This window comes from Artibeus jamaicensis, unplaced genomic scaffold (genome assembly GCF_021234435.1).
Source record: "Artibeus jamaicensis isolate MK-2021 breed Jamaican fruit bat unplaced genomic scaffold, CSHL_Jam_final contig_700, whole genome shotgun sequence".
NCBI lineage: Eukaryota > Metazoa > Chordata > Mammalia > Chiroptera > Phyllostomidae > Artibeus > Artibeus jamaicensis.
Window position 1 is genome coordinate 9,969,369 of NW_026521930.1, and position 18,096 is coordinate 9,987,464.

The 18,096-nt window shown below is 55.1% G+C and overlaps 3 protein-coding genes across 6 annotated transcripts; 2 read left to right on the forward strand and 1 right to left on the reverse strand.

The window, feature by feature from the left end:
• Positions 1–97: 97 nt before the first annotated feature.
• Positions 98–3,250, reverse strand: NOXO1 (NADPH oxidase organizer 1). Its single transcript, XM_037157351.2, has 8 exons — positions 2,263–3,250; positions 2,082–2,162; positions 1,825–1,900; positions 1,542–1,722; positions 1,209–1,390; positions 996–1,109; positions 601–718; positions 98–518 (listed from the first exon to the last, which is right to left on the reverse strand). Exons 1-8 carry the CDS (start codon positions 2,326–2,328, stop codon positions 251–253), a joined length of 1,086 nt encoding a protein of 361 aa, XP_037013246.2. The 5' UTR covers positions 2,329–3,250; the 3' UTR covers positions 98–250.
• A 1,362-nt stretch (positions 3,251–4,612) lies between these two features.
• GFER (growth factor, augmenter of liver regeneration) lies at positions 4,613–7,131 on the forward strand. The gene is made up of 3 exons (XM_037157374.2): positions 4,613–5,371; positions 5,774–5,970; positions 6,891–7,131. Exons 1-3 carry the CDS (start codon positions 4,646–4,648, stop codon positions 7,051–7,053), a joined length of 1,086 nt encoding a protein of 361 aa, XP_037013269.2. The 5' UTR covers positions 4,613–4,645; the 3' UTR covers positions 7,054–7,131.
• Positions 7,132–12,693: 5,562 nt separating this feature from the next.
• SYNGR3 (synaptogyrin 3) lies at positions 12,694–17,077 on the forward strand. Of its 4 annotated transcripts, none has more exons than XM_037157383.2 (5): positions 12,857–12,924; positions 14,319–14,599; positions 14,803–15,040; positions 15,250–15,392; positions 15,468–17,077. In XM_037157383.2, the coding sequence occupies exons 2-5, from the start codon at positions 14,597–14,599 to the stop codon at positions 15,675–15,677; spliced, it is 594 nt and encodes a 197-aa protein (XP_037013278.1). In that variant the 5' UTR covers positions 12,857–12,924; positions 14,319–14,596; the 3' UTR covers positions 15,678–17,077. The 4 variants fall into 4 exon arrangements, with proteins under 4 accessions (XP_037013273.1, XP_037013278.1, XP_037013277.1 ...); XM_037157382.2 differs by having other exon boundaries at positions 12,863–12,924; positions 14,285–14,599; XM_037157381.2 differs by lacking the exon at positions 12,857–12,924 and adding an exon at positions 12,937–13,394 and having other exon boundaries at positions 14,285–14,599.
• Positions 17,078–18,096: the final 1,019 nt, after the last annotated feature.

Genomic DNA, 18,096 nt, shown 5'->3' on the forward strand with positions numbered 1-18,096 from the left:
CAGGCCACAGCGTCAGCTAAGCACCATCTCTGTGCCTTGGCCTGGCCGCAGTCCAGCAGGCCCTGCCCCTCCACATGCATGCTGGGTGTGGGTTCATCAGAACTTTACTCAAAGGAAATGGGGAAGTATAGCCTCCTGGCCCTGCCAGCCAGGGATTCCCAACCTCAAATGCACCTCCCCTGCCCTGAGGGCGGTATGGCTGCCATCAGTTTCGCTGGGGTCTGGAACCTCCATGTAGTTCCACATGCCCTCAAGGAGGTCCCTGACCCCGTGGGCCCCACCCCAGTGCCCTACAAGTAATGGTACAGCAGCACCTCTGAATGGCACTCGGCAGGGGGCGGGTGGGCACAGTAGGGGGAAGGGTCACGGCCTGGGGGGACTGAGAGGAGCTTTGGGCCTCGCCTACCCCATCTTCACTACCCTCTGCCCCAGAGTAGAGTCCCGGTCTGCTCAGGAGCACACCTAGCCCATCTGGCTGCAGTAGCACAGAGGGCAGAAGACCCACGCGTCCACTGAACCTGCAAGGAGAGCAGCATTTGGTCAGCACTTGGCCCTGCCCATCCTCTGAGATTTCCCCCTTCCCCCAGCAAAGCCCCACACCTGCACAGCCACCAGCCTCGGTCTGACATTTCCAGCACTTGCACTCTTGCCCCCGCAGGCACTGACAGCTCGTCGACTCGGCTGCCCTCATAGGCTTGGGAAACATAAAACTGGGAGCCTGGGAGTGGGCACTTGGGTTAACCACAGGGGTTCCCATCTCAGTCCCTTCATCGCGCTCACTGAATCCCCACCCCTGGGCTCGCTCTCTCGATCTCTGCTGATACCAGGGACCACTAAAACCTGCCAGGGCTCCCACCTGCTACGGGCACCAAGCACGCTTGGGGACTGCCCCACCTAGTACTTCCACAGCATCCCTCCCCTGGGTCAGGTTCTTCGGTACCCCAGCCACACACTGCTCGGTGGTGGTGGGTGTAGGGAGGAGGTTATTCTCATACCGCTGCTCTCTAGGGGCTCTCCCCCATCTTGTCCCTGGCCCAGGGCCACCTCCTCCAAGTAGGGAGCAGGAAACCATGCCATCTGCTGGTCCTCGTTAGCTACCAGCCACCAGCCTGTATACAAGAGGAATGTGGCGGTTCAGGTCCCCAGGCATGCTGGGGTCCTGGGGACAGCAGGTTAAAATTAGTCCCCAGACACCTGCCCGGCCCCACCTGAGGGGTGTCGAAGCAGCACTTCTAGTGCCTCCTGGGCTTGCACAAGAAAGGGTTGGCCCCTTGTGTCCTGGGTGCTGAAGGGCTGCAGGGAGTGCAGTCTCAGAGCCACCGTGCTGCCAGTGGCAAGGCTTCCTGCAGGGCAGGGCAGGGGTTCTTCCCAGACAGTCAAGATCACCAGGCTGGAAGGGCGGTGGTAGCAGAAGAGATGTGTGAGGATGGGCTGCCACCCCTCACAAGTCCACCCAGCCCTGTACCTCCTAGTCCTTTTCACCACCATGCTACCCCATCCTCCAAATGCTTCCCACAGGGAGTTAGGAATTGGGCAGGCACCTGCCAGGTGGCAGTGAAGGTTCCAGGTCCTGAGGCTGTGGCTCAAAAAAGCCGGTGAGCACTGGCCCCCTGGACACGCACTCTACCACCAGCAGCATCTGCAAATAGGTCTCCAGCAACCTCAGGTGTGCCAGGCTGCGGCCTGTGCGACCCCCACGTGCCAGCAGCAATGCAGATATGTCTGTGGGCACCACATGGGCAGACTGTGGGGTCCCACCCCAAGGCTCCCACCACTAGGCTACTGCTGCCACCCCCGCCCCTCCCAGGATCCCTGTGGCCTGACCAGGAAGCTTGGGGAGAACTCGGTCAGATCTCCGCAGTAGGCCTGCCTCCACCGGGAAGGTCTCCTTGAGGGTCTTCTACGGGCAAGAACCAGTATATGGGTCTTTGAGAGCCCACTGAGTTAACTTGGGAGGGCAGGAATCTTAGGGGATCTTAGGGGCTAGAAGCCAGCACAGGCATTGGGGCAGGCACTGTGGGGTGGGGAGGGGGGGGAGTCATTCAGTTGTAGGACGTCAGGGTCACCCCAGAGTCACTCACGTGGAGCCTCCTGAACTCGTCACAGCTCCTTCGCACGAAGGTGTTGCTGTTGTCTGACCAGCGCACAGAGAAGGCGAATGTCTGCCAGAGGAAAGGGTGCGGGCACCTGGGAAGGACTGGCCCGTGAATTCCCTCCCTCCCTCCCTCTTTCCTTCTGAGGTTGGCGGTGACTAGATCATACCTGGAGCCTCTCTGTCTGCACCAGTGCCACTGCGTGTACTGACACTGGGTGCCGCGGGCCCGCCATAGCTGTAGCCTGATGATGGGTCAAGCTCCCTCCCAGAAGACTGGAGTTCCCCTGTCTGCCTTAGACAGGCCAGGTCCTGGCAGCACTCACTGCCTTACCCGTGTCCTCAGTTTCCTCGCCAGGCCCCAACCTGAAGATCTAGGTGGAGAAACAGGTTTGCGGTGGAGGGAGAACGCACAGGCAGTGGTGGGGGGCGGGGCGGGGCTGGGACTGCTGCCGGAGGCCCTCCTGCCTCTCAATCCGGTGTGGTGGGAGGAGAAGGAAGAGCCATCAAAGTGCCCCGCTGGGCCTGGCCCACCCTCCAGGCTGTCCCATAGTGCTGTGTAATGCTGGGATTGCTGAGCGCCTCAGGAATTTGCCTGGAGCGCTGACACCAGTTGTCTCCGATTGGCTTCATCCTTACAGTGAAGGAAAGATCTCTCAATGTCCCAAGGAAGAAATTTGTGTTAAGTGGATAATGTCAGTTTTTCTCTGTTTGGGAGAGCTGGACCTCAGGTTCACCCGGAGGTCCCCCTGTCTCTGGTGATCCAACTCTACAGTCGCCAGCACTTGGTGGTGGGGGTGACTACGACTGTTTTGAGAGCTGCCTCTGAATTTACAATTTATTAAAAGTTACTGCAAACACAGCCTCTGAGATCAGGAATGACCATTCCCCTATTGAGGTGGTGAGAAGACCCTGGAATCCCCAGAGAGTGTGCCTTGGTGCCCCACAATTCTGGGCTGCTTCCTTACAGGGGAGATTTCTGGGGCCCCATCTAACCTTGGCCCAAAGTAGTTCTACCTGCTGATAGGGCTGCCAGCTCTGTGTTGGGACCCCCACCCCCACCCCAAGCCTTCAGGGAGGGGTCAGCCTCCAGAGCATTCCTCCAGGGAACCACCCTGGTGGCCTGGACAAAGGGCTTTTGTGTGTCCCTCCAGCAGCTCTCTCTGAAGCTTTCAAGCCTTTCCTAGTCTTGGTCTAGACAGTGAATACCTGCTGGCATAGGCCTGACATGCAGAATGCCTTTAAGTCCTCGACCTCGGTGGGGGCCATGCTGAGGGTGCTCGGCCTGGCAGGGTCCAGGTTGGAACAGGAAGACAAAAGGATAGAAGCTAGGGAGGGGCCAATTTACAAACAGCTGCTGAGGCCCCCTCAACTTCCCCAATTGACCACCTCATTCCACATTCCCTGCAATTTGGATCCTTTCCCCTCTCTCCCTCTCTATAGCCCCTACTCTTATTTGGACAACAACCCAGTGCCCATGCTCTTCACTTGCTCCCATGAAGTTGGCCCTTTTTTTTTTTAGATTTTATTTTTAGAGAGGGGAAAAGGAAGGAGAGGGAGAGAAACATGAATGTGTGCTTGTCTCTCGAACACGCCCCCTACTGGGCACCCAGCCTGCAAACCGAGGCATATGCCCTGACTGGGAATTAAACCAATGACTTTCTGGTTTGCAGGCCCATACTCAATCCACTGAGTCACACCAGCTAGGACCTTGAAGTTCACTTTCTAGAGGAATCTTTGCAAAACAGAAATGGGACCAGAGAGAAGTAGCCCTGCCCCAAACTGTCTAGCAACTTCTAAAGGCTCTTGGAATAAATTCCCAGTTCCCATGGCAGCTGATAAGGTCCTTGATGGGCCCTTGCCCACCCCAGGTCCTGTCTCACTGTCCTTTCTGCCCATGCAAGAGACCAAGACCCTCCCACCTCCAGCCTTATCCTTCACTGTCCTCAGCTGATGCCTCATCCTTCGGGTCTCTGCCTAAGGCTCACTGTCTCAGAGAGGCCACCTGAATTCTGAATTTACCACATCGTTATGGTTATGACCCCCGCCATAGTTTGAAAGTGAACATTTATTAGTGTAACTCCTTTTTTTGTTCAAGACCACTGGATTATGAGCTGAGGAAGTCCAGTTGTATCTTGTTCCCCACCTCTCCCAACGCCTGCAATACTGCTTGGATCAAACTAGGCACTACACATATATCTGTGGATTGAATGAATATACTCATAGAAACAGAAGTATCCCTGAGGCCACTCCTGACGTGAGTTTAACTCCTTCATGCAAGCTAGAGGATCCGGGCTGTTCGGTTCACGCAGAAGCCCAGGGACACACACTGCCTCCTTTGTCCCACCCCACTTTCCCTTGTGCTCACTGCCATGGTGCCGGCGGCGGCGGCGGTGGGGGGGGTCCCCCCAGACCGCGGCCCTAGAGCTCACCGCGGGTCTGTGCGCTCAGTGCCCTGCCCTACGTTGCCATAGCACCGCTCAGCCGACGGGGGGCGTGCCCCCAGCTGAAGCCACAGTGTCGGGCCTCTGGCACACAGAACTGAGCGGAGGGATGGGGGCATCGAGGACCGCAACACGGAGTTCTCCTCGGCCGCAGCCCGAGTCCACGGCGCGGCTGCGGCGCACCTTCCACAACACTCTGCTCTTCTACTGGAGGAAGCGGGAACCTCGCCATGAAGGACAAAAGCCAGGCTCCGGCAGCAGAAGTAGGCCCAGGGGCGTGGCCAGGACCCGAGCTCCCCGCGCATCCTTGGCTAGAACCCATACTTCGGGCTCTGCCTCCTCCCGAGTGAGGGCCCCAGCTCCCAACTCCATCTCTACGCCGGACCCAGCCTCCCCGCGGGACTCTGACCCCAGTCCTAACCCCAGCCCGGCCCCCGCCCCCGAGTCCGCGGCGTGCGCGCCGGGCTCCTGTGGCCGCATCCTAGCGGCTGCGCGCGCGCTGGCCTGGAGGTCGACTTGGAGGCCCTTCTGGAGGCCGAGCTGGCCCGTCAGGCACTGCGCGGGCAACATGGCGGCACCCAGCGAACGGTGGCGCTTCGGCGGCGGGAGCCTTTTCTCCTTTCTGCCCGGCGGCGCGCGCTCCGAAGCAATGGAGGACCTGGTAACTGACGCGCGTGGCCGTGGCGCGGGACGGAAAGATGCCTCCGCCGCCGCCTCGGCCCCGACTCCAACCCTGGCGCCGACCCCCGACTCTCAGGTCCCCGAGGACACCACCCGGAGACGGCCCTGCCGTGCCTGCGTGGACTTCAAGTCATGGATGCGGACGCAGCAGAAGGTGCAAATGCCCAGGGGCACCACCTCTTCGCAGAAGCTCGCGAGCCCTGCCCACCTCTAGCCCCGGCCCGCACACGACTTCCCTGCCCGCCCCTGGCCCCCACATTTTTTTCTCAGGCGTCCCAAGGCAATCCTCCCAATGCAATCCCAGGGATTCGCCCTGGCCCTAGCGGAGGGGTCTCATAGGTCCTGTGCCTTAGAGACTTATGACCCGCAGAGTTAGCTGTTCCTGAACCTTGTTCCCAAGGCAGCCCCGCCCTTTTGGTTTTCACACTTACGTGGACCGAATCTGCAGGACTAATGTCGAGTTAGTGGGCCTCCAGCTGGGGAGGGACAAAGGGGAGCTTTGTAGGCTTCTGGTCAGGGGAGACTGAACTCACCCTTGGTCGGCCTCCTTCCGCAGCGGGACAGCAAGTTTAGGGAAGATTGTCCTCAGGATCGCGAGGAACTGGGCCGACAGAGCTGGTCTGTCCTCCACACCCTGGCTGCCTACTACCCCGACCTGCCCACCCCAGAACAGCAGCAAGACATGGCCCAGTTCATACATTTATTTTCCAAGTTTTACCCCTGTGAGGAGTGTGCAGAAGACATAAGGAAGAGGTAAGTTATTCTGTACTGTCTGCAGGCAACAGAGCATCCTACCTGGAGCCTGAACCTGGGGCCCCTGACTGATACCATAAAGGAGATCCTAGAGAAATAGGTGCAGAAATGGCAGAGACTGGCAGAGGGTTGCCAAGAGCAGGGATCATCTGAGCCATCAAAGGCCAAGCAGCCTGGGCCTGCTCTTGGGCACCACTGCTTTCTGCAGCCGGGGGCCCAGTGAGAGGGCTTTCCTCAAGAGGTCTCTTGCTTAGTACTAATGGAGGATCCAGCAGTTTAAGGAGGACTCCACTTTGACTTCTGGAGCAGAACTGCTGGTTTCAAGACCTTGAAAAAGCATTGCTTTTGTTTACAAGAGTCCATGACTCATTAGATTACCCAAGAGCCATTGTTTGGTACCCATAGGTGTTTCTGGGCTAGATGTGGGGAGGGGGCAGAGCAGCCCTTGCTGTTTGAACCAGCCCTGGGCAGTTAGAACCACAGCTCTTGCTGAGCTGAGTCTCCAGGGCCCCACATGCTAAGAAACCAATTTGGTTTTTAGTTATGCTTTTGTGCAGGCTCCACCCTTTCCACACACTGCCTGGGGCCAGGCAAGCTGAGGTGAAGCTTCCTGATTGTTATGAGGTTGTAAAGCTACGTGGTTTATGTTAATGTCTTACCCTGGGCTCTTGTCAGTGTTTACCAAGCTCCCCAAGTGGGAAATAGGTGCATTGGTGCCCAGGAGGGGGCCCACTCCTGCACACTGCAGGGCCAGCCTCTTTGGGGAATTACTGTCTCTCAGAACATGAGGGTACACCTGGAGTAGCTCACAGCCACATCCCATCTCTTCCCTGGATTTAGCAGGCAAAGGCCTACCTGACGGGGCAGGGGCAGTGGGATCACTGCCTGCCCTCATTCCACATGTGCTTCTGACCCTGCAGGATACATAGGAACCAGCCAGACACGCGCACACGGGCGTGTTTAACCCAGTGGCTGTGCCGCCTGCACAACGAAGTGAACCACAAGCTAGGCAAGCCAGACTTCGACTGCTCTAAAGTGGATGAGCGCTGGCGTGATGGCTGGAAGGACGGCTCCTGCGACTAGAGGGTGGCCAGCCGGAGCCCATGGGGCTACCTGGCTAGAGAGGGGCAGGGCACTTATTAAAGTGCAGCAGAGCCAGAAGCTGTTGTGTTTTTGTTGGGTGGTCCCCAGATACTGCCCATGGGGGCACTTTCCTTCTTAGGTTTCAAAGGTGCCTGCTGTAGGCACCCTATAGCCTCCTCAACCGAGGCCCTGTGGGGCTGCAGGTCAAGGAGTAGGAACAGCCTAGGCTGTCCCTTTTGTCCTGGATGCAGCCTCCTGCCCACCTCACACCCTGGTGCCCACTCTCCCACACAGGAAGGAGATAGATTTTGCTGGGCTCCCCTGTCCACAAAACACTCAAGACCAGGTCACTGTCTCCCCAGTGTGTAGCTAGGGACAACTGCAGTTGGGGACTGTAGCCCCAAAGGCTGTATGCTGTGTGCACTTCAGGAAAGAGGCCTGGGGACTAAGTTTTCCACCTTGCTTAGTCTTTACAGACAGGGAAAGTCCAGGCAGGGTTCTTTTCTGAGGGTCCACTGACCCTGCAAGCTCATTTTCTATCCAGTACATGGCCTTCCAATCTTGTCAGAGGTATCCTGGGGTCAGCTTTCTTGGAGCATGAGACCAAAATAAAATGCTGAAGAAGTGACTGAGAAGTTGGCTTCAATGTGTTTTGTGCTGGGACTTGTGCTGATGGACAGGGCCTGCCCTCACCCCGCTGTGGTCAGCTCCTCCTTCCTGTCCAGGTTCTGGCTCCTAAGGAGGAAGAAGACATTTCAAGGCAAGAGTGGGCCAAGATATTCCAGGAGCAGCAAGAAGGCTGAGTTCCTGGAGCTGAGAGAGAGGGTCGTCAGAGAGATGAGGGGGAGTCAGGTAGCATAGAGTTTTCAAGGCCTCAGCATGGATGTGGGAGTTTTTTTTTTTACCTTTTTTTTTTTAATAGAAAAGAAGGGAGTGGGGGGAAACATCAATATGTTTCACTTATTTACAATATGTGGTTTCACTTATTTACACATTCATTGGTTGATTCTTGTGTATGTCCTGACCAGGGATTAGACCCACCTTGGTGTATCAGGACGACGCTCTAACTGAGCTACCTGCCAGAGCTTTTCTTTTTTAATTTATTTATTTTTAGAGAAAGGGGAAGGGAAGGAGAAAGAGTGGGAGAGAAACATCAATGTGTGGTTGCTTCTCATGTGTCCCCTAGTGGGGACCTGGCCTGCAACCCAGGCATGTGTCCTGACTGGGAATTGAACCAGCAACCCTTTGCCTCACAGGCCCACGCTCAATCCACTGAGCTACACCAGCCAGGGCGGAGCTTTTTTTTAATAACTAGGAACTTCACTGGGTTCTTTTTTCCTTCTTTTTCTTCTTTTTTTTTTTTTTTTTAGAGGAAGAAAGAAACGTTGATTTGTTGTTCCACTTATTTATGAATTCATTGGTTACTTCTTGTGTGTGCCCTGACTGGGAATTGAACCCACAACTTTGGCATATCAGACTTAGTGAGCCGACCCAGCCAGGACTGACCTGTGACTTTTGAGAGGTTTTTCTGATCTAGGATGAGGCAGGCATGGGTGGAAACAAGGAGGGCAGGCACTCATATAGCAGCTGAGGGGGAAGCTAGCCCTAGGGTGGATGGGAGAGGATGCTGATAGACTCTTGAAGGTACAGCCAAGAGAGAGCCAAAGGTGGCTGGGGTTCTGGCCCAAGAAGCTGTAAGGATGAAGTTGCTGTGTGTATCAGTGAATTGGAGATGGCTGTGAGTGGAGCAGGTTGGGAAGTGACCTGGACCCAGCTTTTAAGCCCTTCTGATCTGCTCAGCCACACCTGCTCCAAGGCCTTGGCTTCCAGCTGGAATAGCTCAGCAACAGTGTGCCTCATCTCTGTGGTCAAAGCTCCGTCACCCCATCCCCACAGTGTTTCAGCCTCTCCCTAGGCAAAGGGCAAGCTTTTGCCATGGCATCCTCAGCACCTTCATCTGACTGTTCTCATGGTAGTGCTGGCTTGCACAAGGTGGTACTCTGAGGGGCCAGGTGACACAAAAATAGGCGGGGGACTTCCGGCCAAGGTGGAGGCATAAGTAGACACACTGCCTCCTCACACAACCAAAAGAAGGACAACAACAAATTGAAAAACAAAAACAACCAGAACTGACAAAATTGAACTGTATGGAAGTCGGACAACCAAGGAGTTGAAGAAACATTCATCCAGACAGATAGGAAAGGTAGAGACTGGCAGAATGGGCGGTCCCACATACATGTGCAGATAAACCAGGAGGAACAACTGGGGAGCAAGACAGACTGCATAACCCAGGGTTCCAGCACAGAGAAATAAAGCCTCAAAGCCTCTGACTAAAAACGGGGGGGGGGGGTTGTGGGAGAAACTGCCAGCCTCACAGGAGAGTTCACTAGAGAGACCCACAGGGCCCTAGAATGTACACAAACACACCCACACAGGAATCAGCACCAGAAGGGCCCAATTTGCTTGTGGGTAGTGGGGGGAAGTGACCGAAAACCTGCAGAGAGCAGAGCAAGTGGCGCTGTTCCCTCTCAGACCTCTCCCCCACATACAGCATCACAACCCAGCGATGTGGGTTGCCCCACCCTGGTGAACATCTAAGGCTCTGCCCCTTATATGTAACAGGTATGCAAAGACAAAAAGAAAAAAAGGCCCAAATGAAGGAACAGATCAAAGCTCCAGAAAAAATACAGCTAAGCAATGAAGAGATAGCCAACCTATCAGATGCGGAGTTCAAAACACTGGTGATCAGGAAGCTCACAGAAATGGTTGAGTGTGGTCACAAAATAGAGGAAGATGTGAAGGTTATACAAAGTGAAATGAAAATGTACAGGGAACCAACAGTGAAGGGAAGGAAATCGGGACTCAAATCAATGGTGTGGACCAGAAAGAAGAAACATTCATCCAGAACAGAATGAAGAAACAAAAATTCAAAAAAATGAGAGGGTTAGGAACCTCTAAGACATCTTTAAACATTCCAACATCCAAATCATAGGGGTGCCAGAAGGAGAAGAGGAAGAGCAAGAAATTGAAAACTTAATTGAACAAATAATGAAGGAGAACTTCCTTATTCTGGCAAAGGAAATAGACTTCCAGGGAAGTCCAGGAGGCTCAGAGTCCCAAAGAAGCTGGACCCAAGGAGGAACACACCAAGGCACATCATAATTACTTTACCCAAGATGAAAGAGAAGGAGAGAATCTTAGAAGCAAGCAGTTACCTACGAAAGAGTTCCCATAAGACTGTCAGCTGATTTCTCAAAAGAAACCTTGCAGGCAAGAAGGGGCTGGAAAGAGGTATTCAAAGTCATGAAAGGCAAGGACCTACATCCAAGATTACTCTATCCAGCAAAGCTTTCATTTAGAACGGAAGGGCAGATAAAGTACTTCCCAGACAAGGTCAAGTTACAGAATTTCATCATCACCAAGCCTTTATTATATGAAATGTTAAAGGGACTCATCAAAGAAAAAGATTATAAAAAATATGAACAATAAAATGACAACAACCTGACATTTATTAACAACTGAACTTAAAACAAACTAAGCAAACAACTAGAACCGGAACAGAATCACAGAAATACAGATCACATGGAGGGTTATCAGTGGAGAAGTGGGAGGGGGAGAGAGGGGGAAAAGATACAGAAAATAAGTAGCATAAATGGAGGTACAAAATAGACGGAGAGATTAAGAATAGTATAGGAAATGTAGAAGCCAAAGAATTTATATGTACGACCCATGGACATGAACTAAGGTGGGGGAATGTGGGTGGGAGGGGGTGTGCACGGTGGAGGGGAATAAAGGGGGGGAAATGAGACAACTGTAATAGCATAATCAATAAAATACGTTTAATTGAAAAAACAAGCAGGGAGCAGCCAGCAGGTGACTTGCTCTTCCTTCCCCAGCAGCATTCTCTCTGGCCTTTCCTGCGTAGCCTGTGAGTCCGTGTGGTCAGGTCAGTAGCAGACCACCTGTATTTCTCCTCTTCCCTGATCACTTACTTCCCTTATTCCCTAACTCTAGCTTCCCTGAGTTTTCAGCCCTTCTCCCCGCCAATAAAACTCTTAAAACTTTGCCGCAGACTGTTTTTCAGGGCAACCAGGCTAAGAGAAGTGGGCCTCTAGTTCGAGGGAGGCTGTGGCTGGAGCTGTTAGCACTTAATCCGATAGAGTGAGCATAGAAAGAGAAGAGCCATAATCGTGTCCTGGTGTCCCTACAGCTTGGGATAAGAGGAGGGAACCTGAAAGGGGTAACAAGAAAGGGCATATGAAGTAAGAGGAACATGAGGAGGTGACATCTAAGAAGCCTTTCCAGGAGGGTGGGGAACCTCAGCATCTGAATAGGCCCTAGGACTAAAGGGAGCCATGGCAGGGCACAGCTGGAGGAACTGGAGTCAAGAGTGGATGTTCGTTAACATAGAAGTGCACCGTGTTTGGGTGCTGATGCAAATGATCTAGTAAAGGGCAAGTGGTGGTACCACAGATCACAACAGAACAAATGCTGACAGGCAAGAGGCAGTTGGACTGGATGCACAGTGTAAGGCATTGACTGGAGGGCAGCCCCTCTGGCCACATCTGCCCTGGGATGGGTTCCACGGGGGGCTGGGCCAGGCACCACCCTCTGTCCACAGAGGTCATGACAGGGACCTGGACCTAAGTCCCAGCTCTTTGAATTCTGTGGTCCAGGAACTCAACCGGCCTATTTACTACGTGGGAAATGGGAGTGGTAATAGTTCCTACTCCCACAGGTCAATGTGAAGTACTTGGCACTGTAAATGCTCAACAAATGTGACTTGTCTTACCAATGACCTAGATAGAAACGTAAGAGTTATTTGGGCTCCTACTATGCTGGGCTGGAAGGAACCCAAAGAAATGGTTACTGTCTAACTGGGGGTCCAGGGATCTGTGGAAGAGACCTAGCAGTGGCACAGGGCTGGTAAGTCCCATATCAGATGAACTATCTCCGATGCTTGTCCACACTCCTTGGTCTCAAACTAAATACATCAGCCATAAGTCAGTCCAGGAAACCCAGGGATGTTGAAGACTCAGAGCATCCTTGAAATGACATCTGGCCACCCACAGGAAAGGAATAGACATGCCCCAACTCCCACCCGCACTGGCTTGTGGGCTCTGCCCACTTGGACAAGTGCCCCTAGGGGCAGAGGGCATTCTCCCTCCCAGTCAAGAAGGCTAGAACCCTTTGAAGAAGCTAGGGTCCAGTGGGGTGTCGTGGGAAAAGGCCTAGAGTCTGCAGAAGACCAGGGCCAGAGAGCTGTGTTCCCCTTTCCTGAGGGCTTGGGGGAAGACACTGGAGCCCTCGGGCCTCAGTTACACATTCATAAAAGGCCGCTGCTCAGAGGAGCGAGGTCAGGTCCCCTCTGTCCATCCCCCGGGCTACCGCAAAGGCGGAGCCCAGTGTCCGCCTTGTACTGCTTGACTGCTCCTTGTGAGGGGCAGTGAGGGCCCCAGCCCCTTGCCCCTGCCCCACGATTGTGATGGGCAGGTCAGCCTCTTGAGGGTTTGGGGGGGTAGTGGAAGGAGGGCGGGGCGGAGGGCTCTAGCCCCGATCGAGGACTAGTGCTGGGGGTGGGGGGTGCGGGCTCGGCCCCGCCCTGCGCGCCCCCGCTGCAGCCAGTGCGCGCTCCCAGGAGGCGTTCGAGGTAGAAGCAGCACCAGCACCTTCCGCAGCAGCAGCAGCCGCTACGGGCGGTCTCGGGCGGGGTCGGTCTGACTGACCCAGGGACTGAAGGCACCGGGGGTGCGCCGCCCGCTGGGGCCGGCCATGGAAGGAGGTTCCTTCGGAGCAGGCCGTGCGGGGTCTGCCTTGGACCCCGTGAGCTTCGCGAAGCGGCCCCAGACTCTGCTGCGGGTCGTGTCCTGGGTGAGTGGACCCTGCCCCGGTACCCGATCCCACCTCGCCTGGCATGCCTTTTCCTAACCCCTTACCCCTCACCCCCATCCTTTTCCCTGCTGGCCCCCTCCCCCTCCAGCCGTTGGCTGGGGTGACGTCACCAGGCGGGCGCGCCCACCGGTGGGCGGGGGAGGGGTCGGGGACGACAACCCGGGACTTTGGGAGGTCACTGCCCGCCGACCCTACCCCCAATTGCTCCTTAGGTCTCATTGTGCCCCTTTTCAGTCCTTGCTCCGTTTTCCCTATTCTTGTGACCTGGAAGCAGGCACAGGGGTGGGGACGGCATTCGAGGAGGGGATCGGGCCGCCGTTCTCAGCCCCAGGAGGGGGCTACGGGAGCCGAGAGGATCAGGCAGACCCTCTCCCCTGCTTCTCCTGCACACATATTCTCCAGGCTCCTTGGAAGGGACCTATCCGTTCCCAGGCCCCCCAATTTCATCTGTGAGTTTGGGGGGTGCTCGGGTATCCTGGGTGGGGTAGCCAAATGGGGCTCTGCTTTGGGAGGGCTGACTGGAGGTGGTGTGGAAGGGGCAGATTCTGGGGGCAGCCTAGCTACTGAGGCATCCCTAGACCAGGTGACCTGCTCCTCCCTCCCACTTCTCCAAGTAGGAGAGATGGGAGGTAGGGTGCTGAGTTCTGGAGGTAGCAGCTGGTGATAGCTGCACCTACTGGCTGGTTTTAGAGTAGGGCGGTGCCCGGGGTGTTGCAGGGGGCCTCTGCCTTTTCAGGGGGGGAGTTGCTCTGTCTGACCAGGATGCAGGAACCCTACCTTCCTGTCCCAGCTCTGATTCAACTTGTGGACCACTCCTGGGGTACAAGTCCACATCCCGCATCTCAGTTCCCCTCTTGACTAAGTCTCTAGGTGCTGGGGTGGGGAAGGAGAGAAATGAAATTAAACTGGAGATTTAAAAAAAAAAGGCCTGCCCAAAGCTGAAAGGGCAGCGTCTGGTTTAAAATGACCACAGTTCACCTCTTACCTGCCTTCCAGCCCTTGTGGCGCGGCAGGGTGGTGTTTGAAATGCAGAGGTCAATCCTGTTGCCTTTTGAGCCCAAACACTGATGTGTGGCATTAATAATCACAGTAATGTGGGGTCATCACCGCTTGAGTGCCACAAATATAGGATGCTGGGTGGGCATTCTTTCTCTCCCCAACATCCCATGAACTGACTCTGTCACTACATATGACACGACAGGAAACAGGGCTGAACTGCTCCTACATGCTGTGGGCGGGTCCCACACAGGGCCTGGCCCACAGCCCTGTGCAGCTGCCCCTCTGTTGCACCCCCTACACTCTGGCCTCTCTCTCCCGACTCCATACCTACCTCCCCCAGCACCACCGGCTCAAGCCTGGAATCACCTGTCCAGGTGAAGGCTCCTGTTCCCATACTCTTGAGTGGGCCGTGAGGAGGCACTACCAGCCCCGTGCAGTGCGGAAGACCCAGCTGGAATGTCAGCCCCGGCTCTTATCAGCAATGGGACCTCAGACAAATCACTTCACCTGTTGGAGCCCTAATTTCCTCATCTGTAAAGGGAATAAGAACGATGAATGGCACCTTCGTGATTTTCTGGGAGCATTCTATGAGTGAACGCATGTAAAGTAGCAGTTTTAAGCACGGTGCCTGGACATAGGAGTTGCTCACCAAATGGTACATGTTGTCCATAATTACTAAATAACTGAGGGAGGTATTAAGGGAAGGGTGCCTGAAGACCCTCACCCAGAGACAGGGGCCCTGTGCCTCAAGGGAACGCAGGGACAGTCCCAAAGGCCACGCGGTGGGCCACGGAGACCTCAGTCCTCGGCAGGAAGGGGCGCCACTGCCAGGGCTTGAGCACCACCCGCCGCCCGCAGGTGTTCTCCATCGCCGTCTTCGGGCCCATTGTCAATGAGGGTTACGTGAACTCCGAAAGCGGTCCGGAGCTGCGCTGCGTCTTTAACGGGAACGCAGGTGCCTGTCGCTTCGGCGTCACGCTCGGCCTCGGGGCCTTCCTCGCCTGCGCCGCCTTCCTGCTGCTGGACTTGCGCTTCCAGCAGATCAGCAGCGTCCGCGACCGCCGTCGAGCGGTGCTGCTGGACCTGGGCTTCTCAGGTGGGTGTGGCCGGGCCGGGAGAGGCAGGCCGGAGACTGGAGCGCCTGGGGCTCCTAGGGGGCGGAGCCGCGGGAGGGCATCTGGATGCTCAGGTGGGTGGGATAGGAACTGGGCAGTGCCGGGCCTCCAGGCATCTCGAAGCCTGTTCCCAGCGTGGTTAAGGGGAGTGTTCCAGTGGAGGGCGCCTAACCCATACGCTTGCCCGCAGGGCTTTGGTCCTTCTTGTGGTTTGTGGGCTTCTGCTTCCTCACCAACCAGTGGCAGCGCACGGCGCCCGGGCCAGGCACCACGCAGGCTGGAGACGCAGCACGGGCAGCCATCGCCTTCAGCTTCTTCTCCATCCTCAGTTGGGTGAGTGCGGCCTGCGGGTGATGAGGGCCGGGCCAGACTGGGGTCCGCTCTGGCTGACCCCGGGCTCCTCTTCAGGTGGCGCTCACAGTGAAGGCCCTGCAGCGGTTCCGCCTAGGCACCGACATGTCGCTCTTTGCCACCGAACAGCTGGGCACCGGGGCGGGGCAGGCCTACCCTGGCTACCCAGTAGGCAGCGGTGTGGAGGATGCCGAGACCTACCAGAGCCCTCCCTTCACCGAGACCCTGGATACCAGCACCAAAGGGTATCAGGTGCCCGCCTACTAGTTAGTGGCTGGTGGGCTCAGACTAGGGCCAGAAGGCTGCCCCACCAATGCAGGGCCCACGGCCCCCTGCGACCTCCCTTAGGCCCTGGTCCAGCTCTAGGGATGGAGGAGTGGCCACTGTGGGCTGTCTGGGACCAAGAGAGGATAGCCTCCAGAGTGCCAGGGCAGTCCCCCCAAGTCTCCCCAGTACCTTTACTCTCCAGCCCCAGGCCTGAGGTCTTGAGGGGACAGCCTAGCCCTGGACATGTGTGCTCCAGCCTCCAGTGGATCAGCCTGGGCAGGGGGCCATTCCTCTCATGAGGCAGCCATCCCAGGGCTTACTTGTCCACTCTGGAGTCAGGGATCCAGCTGCCCTCCATAGCCAGGTGCAGGACCTGCCCCAGACTGGGGGCAGTATTGCCTCCGCCCCCATGCCATGACCAGGGAGCATGGCTGATGGCCAGTGTTCCCCATCTCATGTCACTGGGGATAGTGGCAGTTCTTGCTCCTGCGGTGGTTGTTGACCGCACAGGGCCACGTGCTCTCTGTAGCCTCCCTCCCATTCCTCTCACCTGCTCACTAGAGTAGCCTGGCCTTGTTGATGTTGTGATTGTGGTCTTCAAGTTTCACCTGGTAGTTTCCATGCCCTGCCCCAGGCCTCTGCCTGAGTGGGTGGTTCTGGCGGGGAAGGCACAGCATGGCTGTAGGCCTGGCCACCAGCCTTCTCTCAGCCCTTCAGTAAGACCTTACCCAAGGGAGGCTTGGGACACCTGTGTGCCTGGCAAGACAAGCCCTGGAGAGGAGAGAGGCTGCATTTGCCCACGGTGCCCTGGAGACACCATTCTGTGCAAACCCCTTTACCTTGGTTTCCTAGACCAGTCCTTCAGCTCCCCACCCTGCACCCCATTTTAAGGCCCAGTTCAAGGTTGGGGTTCCTCTGTATAGCCGAATACTCATGCATTGCTCAAAGCTGGCTTTTCACATTATACCAGATGCGGTTGCCACATTCAATTCTTTCAAACCGACACCTCCCTCTGGAGTTGCAATTGAGTGACAACCCTGTACATTGTAGCATAGATCAATTATGTGTGGATATTTAAGTGAACATGTTTACAACTTTTGTATATATGGATTTCTCCTGTCCTCTGAAAGAACAATCCGTGATTGTGTATTTTCAGTGTCCCATGTTCCAACTGCAAGTTCTTTACAATAAAGATTGTAGCCCTGGCTGGTGTGTGGCTCAGTGGATTGAGTGCCAGCCTGTGAACCAAAGGGTTACCGGTTCCATTCCCAGTCAGGGCACATGCCTGGGTTGTGGGCCAGGTCCCCAGTAGGGGACATGTGAGAGGCAACCACACATTGATTGTTTCTCTCCCTTTCTCTCTCCCTTCCCCTCTCTCTCAAAATAAATAAATAAAATCTTAAAATAAAAAATAAAGACTGTAAATGAGTTTACTGTGGCCCAGATGCACTTGGACTCATTTCTCCCCCTACCCCTTTCAAGTGGCAGATGCTGGGATCTGAAGGGCACCAGTCCCCAGAATCTAGGAAGGGACAGGGAGGTGGAGGCCAGGCTGACCTCCATGTTCTGGGGGCTCCAGGTCCACCAGCCCCTCACAACACATCACACTGGGTTGGAACTGAATGGCACTCTGAAATGCTGGGGAGACCCCCATCTCTTTTATCCCTCTTATAATAGGATAACTAAATATTTCTTGTGGGAGTATATCTTTAGAAGTTCTTCATCAGTCAATGGATGTGAACTTTGAGTCTACGTGATTTCCATTTTCTTGAAGGATAGTTTTACTAGTTACATACATAAGTCATCTTCCTTAGAACTTTTGGACCTTACACTGCTAACGAGAACAGTGGTAACAGTGCAGTTTGCATTCCTTCGCAGGTTATCTGCATTTTGGTAATAATTTTTTTCTAAGTTGTGTGTCTAGATGTGGCTTGAAAATATTGTTAGTGGTTTTTTTTTTTTTAACAATTCTTCAGTGCTTGGAAATGGCATTCATGATTTCTCCAGATGTCCCCTATTCACCCACCACCTTCTGCTCCTGGGACCACCATCAGGTGTACCATGCAGCTTCCGGAGCCACATTCTAGGACCAGCTGCCCTTCAGAGATTTCCCCAGCTTGGTCTTGTTTACTTTGGAACCCAACTATTTTTATGTCCCCTTTTTATTTCTAAGATTTGTAGTTGGTTAATGTCCTCCAGGTTCAGTGAAGCAGTGACGAACTGTTGCAGCTGGAATGCTGGCCTTGCTACATTGCAGCCTGGTCATCTCAGGTGAGCCCTCTTGTCTGCTTCAGGTTCCTTTTTTAAAAATTTTATTGTTCAATCAGTTTTATTTTCTCCCCACCCCTTCCCCCACCCCCAGGTTCCTCTTCTGTGAAAGGATGATCGTTCCCAGTGCAGAGGGTGGGATGGTGATGTG